The following is a 10,000-nucleotide window of genomic DNA, read 5'->3' on the forward strand; positions in this document are numbered from 1 at the left end:
ATACAACGATTGTGCGGGAAACTTAAGCGGGAAACCGACCACCTTTCCTCGCCCATGCGCCATTTGGTTGACGTAGGCCCGATTTTTTTCAAATTGTGTCGAAACGTTTAAATAGCTTATTTCATCTGCGAGAATAGCGTTCATATTCGGAAAGTTTTACGAGTTCGAAAAACACATACACGGTAAATTCTGGCTGAAAAACAAAACACGTGATGAGCTTTATGCAACTTAGTACCAGTCGGTCCCTACTGCGCATGTCCCACAGCTGAATTAATACTTCCTTCGAGAAAATCTCATATTCATAATTTTAGCATACACATAAAAAAAGCTTCAAAAAAAGTTTTTGTCACTGTCGTTCTTGTTTCGATACTGGGGAGCTTCAGGCAACGAAGACACTGACGAAGACGAAAGCGAAAAAAAACCCAATAAGTTCAAATGGCACGCCCCGTAAGTGCGTTTTAAGTTCTGCTTCATTCCTGCTTTGTCGCCGTCCTCAAAACAACAGGAAGCTTAAGCAAGGACGGCGACGACGGCTACGAGAACGACATAAAAACAATAAGTGCATGCAATGAACAAAAACAAATGCTTTGCATGCCCCGCACGTGTGTTTTACATTTTGGTCCATTTCTTAGCCGACTTCGCCTTGACATTGAAGTGAGATGACCAAATTTGAGGTTATGTGAAGGACGCGAGCATCTGGCAATATATTGCCAATCATCTCCCAAGCATCCACTCCGCTTATACCAATTTTATTTCGGGAATGTTCACACAGTTTGTTGTAACCATATCGAATGGACCACATTCGCATTCTCTGTATTGGACTGGAGCTAGCTTGCAATGAAGGCTAATGCGGGGGAATCTATTAAAAGGTATTTGTAATTTGAAAAGATTCCCTCGCACCAGCCTTCATTGTAAGCTACGACAGGTTGCCAAATTGGTGAGACACTCCCGTTAAAAAAAAAAAAAGAAAAAAACAGCTTTTCTACCTACCAATACCCACCATATCTACAATTCCAACCTTTCCCACCTCCCTCCTCCCTCTCCCCCGTTCAATGTTGACTGTTTAAGTACTCGGCAATTTTTTTTGTATAGCTAGAAACATTGATAAGGGGGGGGGGGGGGGGAGCCTATAGTGTGGGAGATAATAGGTAATTATTAATAATGCCCCAAGAGGGTGAAGTGTCTCCACTAATTTTGCAACTTGTAGTAGTTCCAGTCCAATACTGGCAATACGAATATGGTCTATTGGCTTTATTCAAAATAAAACTGACTACATTGCACCAAGATGGCTGCCACACAGCGAGTGACTAAGTTAACTACTGACCAGCATAGGCAAGGGCTCAAACAATGTCTAGCAAAGTTTATGTCACAGACTTTTCATGCGAAACGACTTGGAGCAATTGCAAAATTATCACAATAACGGGGAAGAACATTTTTAGATAACCTCTCGTAGCCGTTGATGTCATCCTTTTTTAGGCTCTCGCCAAATTTGAAATTGAACTTTTTACAAGAGTTCTTCCAAACTGTCAACGCCGTTTATGCCAATTTAAATGTACTTCCGGCCAGTTGTTACACATTTGGCAAACGAGTTGCAATGACTCGAAAATTATCGCATGAACTACAAATCATATTTTCCGGCGACCTTCTTGTTCCCGTCAACGTGGTCATTTCTTTAGGCCCCCATTTAAAGGTGTCAACCACAGGAACCTTTCTACGAATCACACACGGGGTACTCGGTGATTGGGTCATTTTGGGGCCTACACCTTTTTCATTATAAAATTAGATTTATTTTTCTCCCGACAATGAAAACAAACGTGGAATTCAGAAAAATACTGTTTACATGGAAAACGCGTTCCTTTGGTAAAATTCCGTGATTGTGATTTGCGCAGTACTGCTCAAGCCAGGATTTTTTTTTCAGCCTGGCTGCAACTGCTTAATGCTTAGTTGCTTATATAGTGCTATGATTGATCTTTGTAACTTTAATTTCAAGACGGTACCCAAGAAAACAGCTCCCCCGGTTTGGGAGTGATAGGAAGTGATAGGTTTTCTTTAAAATCTATCAACAACACACTTTTACGATAACTTTACCCTGAGGGATCGTCCTAACTCCTCCTTTGTTTTAGCTTGAGAATCAAAGAACTTTTCGTCCATTTCCTGTAGTTGAGTCTTAAGCTTTAAGCACTCTGCTTTCTTCTCTTCCAACTCGATTCTCAGCTTGTTAAAATCCTCAGCCTTTCTATCAAGCTAAAGATCAAGAAAACGGTAGGGTTAGTTCTCTAAAGAAACTTTGCGTCAGTGGGGAGCAAGCCTGATTCCAAGACGGGCCAGGTCGCTCGTCTCACGCACACGGGAAAGGGAAAGTGTGCGTGACTGGACCGTCTGAGAATCAAACGGTCCAGGTCACGCACACTCTCGAGCCAACGGTTGTCGGTGGAAAAATTGACTTCTGCTTTCTATAAGGATTTCAGCAAACTTCTAGCCCCGTCAAGTAATGTGAAAACCAACGTTCGCAAATTGCCGCAATGTTACCCTTGGGAATCACTTATACCTGCGTCATTACTTGTTTTTCATAGCGCTGAGGATATGAAAATCACGGGGAGTTTAAGCAAGGACGACGTAGGCGGCGGCTATGAGAATAACATAGAATTGTAGCTTTTTGGAATTAACAAAAGCAAAGGCTCTACGCGCCTGAGCGCGCGTTTCACATTTTGATACAAATTTGAGTTTATGTAGAGAATGAGAGCTCCTGACAATAAATTCTCAATTCTCTCGCCAAATAACCACACCGTTGATGTAAATTTTATTCGTGGAATGTTGATACACAGTTTCGATGCCAAACCACTTGGAGTAATCACGAAATTATTGCAAAATGGGCGTCAGTACGCAGCTATTACAACGGCTCTCGGGATTGGCTCAGAAAACAATGGACCAAAACAAACAACCAATCAACGAAGGACCCTTACCCTAAAAACAATAATAGAGCTGCACCCTAAAGGGATCCAATGAAATTAGAGGTTTCAAAAAAGCTGCGTCCTATCTCAAAAACGGGTAATTATATTTTTATTCAGTATATCTCAGATAGCACGCGCGCTGTGATTGGCTAAATTAACGGGCCGTATTCTAGCCGCTGTACGGCGCGCTAAATTTGACATTAGGGCCTTAATTTTTACAGTGCGGACCTCGAACTCGTTTAGTAAGAGGTAAAGACCTTATTCATAAATGGCGGTCACATTTATAATTCTTTTGTCCACGTGCAAATTAGCCTACCAAGCCTCATTTTAGAGCAAGAATTCTTTTCAATTCAATGTATGGTATCGAGGCTTGGTAGGCTAATTTGCACTTCGACAAAAGAATTATAAATTGGCCGCCATTTATGAATAAGGTCTATAGATAGCATCCTCGTAGCCGTCTTCGACGTCCTCACGTAGGCTACCTAACGGAGCAAAGACGGCCTCGCCGCATTCAGCGCTCCTGGCTTTAATGGTCAGTGTACCGATACAAGTTGAACGGATCCGTTGCCAAGCACAACACTCGGGTAACGCATCATGCGCCTAGTCTCTCAATGCCAATCTGTCGGCTGTAATCAAATCACCCATAAAAGTAAATCATGAAATCAAGAGCTGGGTCGTGCCGTGCTCTAAACTGACCAATCATAGCACGAGCACTATGTGAAAGATACAATAATAAAACTCCTTCTTTATTAGACCAATACACGATGGAGTTCTATTTTGTTGCAATTTAGGGTTCCTCGTTCTTGCAGAATATTTACTTGAGTCAAGCAGAATCACACCTTCTTCGTCAACAGGATTTTAGAACAAGGTGCAATATCAAAATGGAAAATGCACTTTTCAGCTGGAAATTGAGAACACTTTTTTGCTCGCTCACAACCAATAAAAAGCATTAACTTTCGTCGCTAGGAATAGTTCTCAGATTTAACCAACGAGAACGTGTCCACAGGGCCAGAATGTGAGTAAAACTAGGCCTAGTGGTGAGGATGCTTGCATTGAGATCAGGAGCACCAGGGTTCAAAACCCGTTCTAACCATTCGATGAATTTGTTCCTGGTAGTCCCTGGTTCAACTGGTTGAGATTCTTAACAGTTGTTGTTGTTGTTGTTCTTGTTCTTCTTCTTCTGTTCTCTCGTTTCGTTGGTTGTGTTTCATTGGCCCTGAAAAGCCCCTATGGGAAGTGGTCGACTAAGTATGTGAAGTGAAGTGAAGTCATTAGTCTCTCCCCTCGAGGCTTTTCAGGACTAATTTGCAATGCTTTTTGTGGGGGACTTTGGCCAGACTGCTTGTTACGCGGTTTACAATTAATTTTAGGAAGTGAAAGATCCCCCGACCAGATTAGGGAGGCAGTGTGGCCCAATGTTTGGGGCATTTGCCTTAAGATCTGGGATCCCGGGTTCAAGACATGTTCTGACCACTGGTTAACTTTGTTCCTGGTATCCCTGGTTCAACTTCTCAGCTGCACTTGTAAATACCCAACTGGATTGCCTCCGGCCAGTTGGGACTCTTAAAAGTTGTTGTTGAATGTTCTGTTCTGTCGTGATTGTGTTTCATTGGTCCTGAAAAGCCCCTGAGCCACCAGTTCGCGATGGCTGTAGATATCTGGTAAGGATCATTCACCAATTTGTAATTTGCATTGTAGTGGCATTCTTGAATACGGTAACCATGATTTAGTTAAAACAAGCCAACAAACAAGCACAAAATGCAAAATTCTTGATTGTTACATACCTCTATTCTGTAGCTCTGTACTTTTCTTTCAGTGTCCTGTAATGCCGTCAGCCCTTTATCAGCTTCACTTTTGTACTGATGGACCTGAAGTTCTCGTCGAGCATAGTCGCGATCATGAATATCAGCCATTTTTTTAAGTGACACTACCTCATTTACCAGCTGGCGCTTCTCTGCAGCGTGAGACTCTATGGCCGCAAGGAAAACAAAAGTTGGTACACTTTTATTTCTTTTATAAAGGTTTAAGTGTGCCAATCAGCGGGCCTTAATCCTAAATCCTCAAATCTGATTGGCTAATAGCGTGCTTGTATAAACCGGGACAGCTTTTTGCGATACAGACAACCGTCCAAAATTTTTGCGCGGGAATTACGGTAAAATAAAATTGTTGCGAACGTTTACAATGTATTGTTTGTAGGTATGATGTAAGAAAAACAGAGCAAGCAAGAATTAGCTGCGTGCTTATAGCCAATAATCGTAATAATAATAATTACGATCATAATGAAAATGAAAGTCTCACGGTCTGATTTTGTGTGTTTATTTACTTGAAGGTAGCAAAGGTTCTTGATAAAGAAATCACAGTAATTTTAAAGTGTGCAAAACTCAAGTTGAAAAGATTCACAAATGCAATGTGGCATTTTGAGGGTGCTCTAATTGTCAGACAATAAATAAATATAATAGTTTTGCTTAACTAACAAAATCAGACCAAGTATTTAATTCTAATCTCTAACAAAGAGCACTTCATAAATGTAATTCACTCAACCATTTCTAAAGAATTGACAATCATGGAGCCATTAAAACAATCATTATTCTAAGAAGTTACAGACAAGGAGACCCATCTCGGTTTGAGGATACAGTTTTTCACTCCCAGAGAATAGCATTGTCTCTTTTAAAAATGAACAAGAACTGTAAAGAGTTTGTCGCAATTTATTTTGTGCTCTACATGTACTTGCACCACTTTAAAAAATAATGGCATAAAACGAATAAATTTTACAGAGAAAAAGTTTTGTACAATCTCCCTCACCTTCAGTATCTCGCAGTCGCTTTATTGCAGATTCTTTTTCTGCTTCTAGCATGTGTAACTGTGACTCTTTCCTGGCCACATCTGAGGCTCGCTCATCCACCTGCGACTGAAGGTCTCTCAATTTGCGCATCATGCGGTCTGCTTCCTCCGTAACACGAGGGGGAATGGCTTTTTGAAATAATAAGGTAAATTCACAAAACAGGAAACAAGCAATGGATTCAACACCGTGTGTGATTGACCACCCTAGCCAGAGTGCTGGTCTTTGCAAGATGATCTACACAAAGTGAATGGTTCAAACCACACTAACCATCAAATAATTGTTATTTACAGTGATGGTCTAAAGGTTTTTTTCTCCAAAATTATGCACAATAATTTGTAACAATTAAAACAATATTTTTCGTGATACATGACGTTAAAAGCCACAAGCAAATTTGAGTAGTCTCTAAGAGGAATGACAAACATTAGTTTGGTTTAATTTTTAAAGTGCTACTGCGACTAAAAAACAATTTTTCTTTTTCTTTGGATTTCAAAACTACGTTAACTTAACACTAAGTGACCCAAGTTTTAAGTTCTTATTTTAAAGACACCTGTTTATTTTAACTGGAATTTTGTTATTTATTGCCATTACTAACGGTAAAATCTTGAGAGAGCTGGGTTGAGGAAAAAATGACATCAATGACTCACTGGTTTATAAATGCAATGCATGTATGCGTACGCGGCTGAATTAATATGCAGCACGTGAGGTTCAGGCTTTCAGACTTTTAAACTTGTGTTTTGCATATAAAATTATAATAAGTTGCGTTTACACGCTGAAATTTAAGCTAGTGAATAAATTATGTCACTTTTCGCTTGATCCAACCCTCTGAGGTCCAATCGGTCAGTTTTCAATGTGAGTAGTGGCAGACCATGAAATCCAAACCTAACACTCAAAATAAACAGCCTTTGGATAAAAATCGAATCTCAAAATTTTACCAGTCAGGCGTTAAGCGAACATGCTTTCAAACTCTGAAGAAAAAGAGAAAATGATTTTTTGATCATAGTCTAAGCACCTTAAAGTGTGTTCTTAACATTGCCTGATTTCTGCAAATTTCTCACCTGAAGCTTTACGTGCTTGTTCTCTTCTAATTTTTTGCTGCAGTTAAGGATTTGCATTTCCACAATGCATTAATACTCAGGAATTCATACTCTGACAACTAATGACCCAATGTGAAATGAGAATGTTTGTGATATTGCAAAGTCTCTAAAACATGTTAGGATTGATTAATTTACCAGAAGCATGTACATTGTAACTTGCAACTCTTTTTCAGTAAACTTGGAACAAAGTTGAGGGTTTTAGGACACCAATTTCATGCCCAAATATGGACAAAAATAAGATCGAAGCTGCATGTGCCGGAAAATGCATGAGCTACATTACATCCAAATAAGGAAATTGTTAAACTAAAAAAAACCCAGCTCTGACCAGAGTTAAACACCTCAAGGTCACCAGCTTTTGCTGTTACTCAGAAAATATACAATTCCAGTAAATTATTAAGCTTTTTAAAAGTAACACCAATTAAATGATTTTGTTAGACTTGCATAGAAAAATACTGCATGCAGTTACAATATAGTATTATTAGTAAAGATGGCTGTGCGGTAACACTCGTGCCCTCCACCTCTGCATACGCAGGATCGCATCCAAAGTTCGTATGTGAGCTAAGATTCAGCCGATCTCAACCTTATTCCAAGGGTTTTTCTCCGGGTACACTGGTTTTCTTCCAACAGCAAAACCGACTCCCAGCCTACTCCATCTGGCTGTGGTGCTGTGCTCCGCGGTCATACATGGGTCATGTTCAGGGGCCGAGTGCGTAGCCGGCTGCACAGCCCCTTCAGTCTGACCTCGTTGAGCTGCACCCATAGCATTAATTCAGTCTCCGACTGCAAGATAGGGCGATTAGCAGAACAGATCATTCTTTCTTCCTATTTATTTGGGAGGGGGGTGAGGGGTGGGGAAGAAGAAAACATGAACAATCTTAACCTTTTGACGCCTAAACTGGCCTAAACTGGCCATTATTAATTGAGTTATACCGGTACTTAGTATTTTACTCTCAGCTGACTGCCTAATGCCGGACGATTTTACTCATCAATGGGGAACCCCCAGGAGTCATTGGGTTAATCAGTAGAGACAGATGGCTGATCATTTGAAGTTTAAAAAAAAAGACCATCACCTGACATTGCGATAACTGGAGATACACATTAATATCTCATGTTGAAAAGGATACAGATAGTTAGCTTCCAATTCAAGGAAATAGATCTGCTGTTGAAGATTTCTTATGTACTCATTTTCAATATTTCCAATTTCAGCATTGGATGTAGAGGACTTTGTATGTTTCCTTCAAAAAGAAAGGAAAAAAGACAATAATTATAACAATAATGTCAATAATAAATAATTGCCCCTAGAGGTGGCAACCTTCATGTAGAAGTACCCACCCAGAAAGGGAAAATGTATTTATTGGTAGATAATTTGTAGGGCGAATCAATCTCGATTTGCTCAGCTGGGTATGCAAGGTGGTATTGGTATTGCTTAAACAGGCACGCAAGTGGTATTGGTATTGTTCTACACAACCAAGTTGTTTTGAGAGTCACAGAGAAGAAACTCACAAGAAGAACCAAAGTGCTGTTTGGGTTAGCAATTGAAATATCAAACATTGAAGCAGATGTGATGCTGAAGCAGATGTGATGCAAATCGAGTTTCCTTTTTTTTTTTTTTCATATATATATATTTTATTAATTTTTATTGATTTGAAGTTACATACATTTTTCCACAAACAAACATAATTCACATTAACAGACAAACACGATACATCATATATTTACAAACGCACCCCACAATTCCTCTTAACTCCCTTCTGCTTCTAAATATAATGACTAGTACAGCGCAGCAACAACACGAGATTCTATATACATCTAGTTGTTTTTGTACTTGACCCATTTCATATTGTGAACTTTTAGTTTATTATTTGATTTTGCGATCATTGTCTCAAGCTGGTGAATCATTTTAATTTTCGAGTTAAACACTTTAATAGAAGGAAGAGACTTGTTCTGTCGACAAGAATATAAATACTGTTTAGCAATTATTAAAGTATGATTAATAAATAATTTGTCTTCGCATCTTAAAATACCAAACATTATATCTTTGTCAGAAAGGTGTTCTATCTTTACCCCTTGATTATCAAATTAACCATTTTATAACCTCAGCCCAGAAATCCTTAGTATAACAGCAACAAATGAAAAAATGCTCCTGACCAGGGATTCGTTCATTTCACCACAAAGGGAACACGCCGGAGATGGAATAATACCAATTTTGTTTTAAAATGAATTTGTGACAAGACACCTGTTAAGTAATTTGTATTGGAATTCACGCGATTTTGTGTCCAAGGAAGTACGAAATGGCAAGCTGTAAATCTCTTTCCATTCTAAAACATCATTAACAAAATGGGTATTAAAATTCAGTTGGGCAGTCGGTGGGATGATGATTCTATTTCGAAGTTCTTTATATGTGGTCTTTGAAACGACTGTTTCGATCAAAACATTTTTGTTGTTAAAACTTAATTTAATTTCATCGTCCAAATTGAAAGGCTCGTCAGCTGTAGAAGCAACCGTGTTTAATGATTTACGCCATTCAACTGGTAAGGCATCGATTACAGAGATAAGTCTAAATATATCTAATGGCGAGATATTTAATTCTCTCAACCTGTGATTACTTTTAACAATGAATTCATTATTGTTGGAGATTAGATCACCCATTCGAAGAATTCACTTTTCTGCAAGATTTCTAAGATAAACAGATTTGCCGCCGATACAAATGAATTTATTATTCCACACAATAGCTTTTGAAAGATCTTCTCTTTTTTTATCCTGTACACTCGTGTGGTTTGCTGCGGAACATTTTGCGAAACTTTTAAAGCAAATTCTTCATAAAATGCTGGAAGCTTCACAGGCAGTTTCTTCAAGTCAAAATCGCAACATAAGATAAGTTTCCCCCCTACAGGTTCAAGATAGTGCAGTAGGATTTTTTTCCAATTGCTTGGTTGATCACTTGCCAATTTTTTGCAACAAAGGATTCTCTGAGTCTCTATTACAGAATCTAGATGTGGGGCTTTAAGTCCCCCATCTTCAATATCACTAATAAGAGCAGCACGTTTGATTTTGTCCTTCCCCTTCCAGATAAAATCGAAGATAATTTTGTTTACATCTTTCACAAATTCCTT

General features: G+C 39.0%; 1 protein-coding gene across 3 annotated transcripts in view; it reads right to left on the reverse strand.

Moving 5' to 3' along the window:
* Window positions 1-10,000, reverse strand: part of LOC138003752 (probable DNA double-strand break repair Rad50 ATPase) — a 27,636-nt gene that overhangs the window by 14,753 nt on the left and 2,883 nt on the right. For all 3 annotated transcript variants that reach the window (XM_068849975.1, XM_068849974.1, XM_068849976.1), the window contains 5 exons: window positions 8,012-8,122; window positions 6,849-6,874; window positions 5,754-5,921; window positions 4,736-4,920; window positions 2,089-2,244 (listed from right to left, as the gene is read on the reverse strand). In XM_068849975.1, coding sequence (XP_068706076.1) covers window positions 2,089-2,244; window positions 4,736-4,920; window positions 5,754-5,921; window positions 6,849-6,874; window positions 8,012-8,122 — 646 coding nt within the window. The remainder of the gene's footprint in view (window positions 1-2,088; window positions 2,245-4,735; window positions 4,921-5,753; window positions 5,922-6,848; window positions 6,875-8,011; window positions 8,123-10,000) is intronic.

The sequence above is a fragment of the Montipora foliosa genome, chromosome 5 (assembly GCF_036669935.1).
Source record: "Montipora foliosa isolate CH-2021 chromosome 5, ASM3666993v2, whole genome shotgun sequence".
Taxonomy (NCBI): Eukaryota; Metazoa; Cnidaria; class Anthozoa; order Scleractinia; family Acroporidae; genus Montipora; species Montipora foliosa.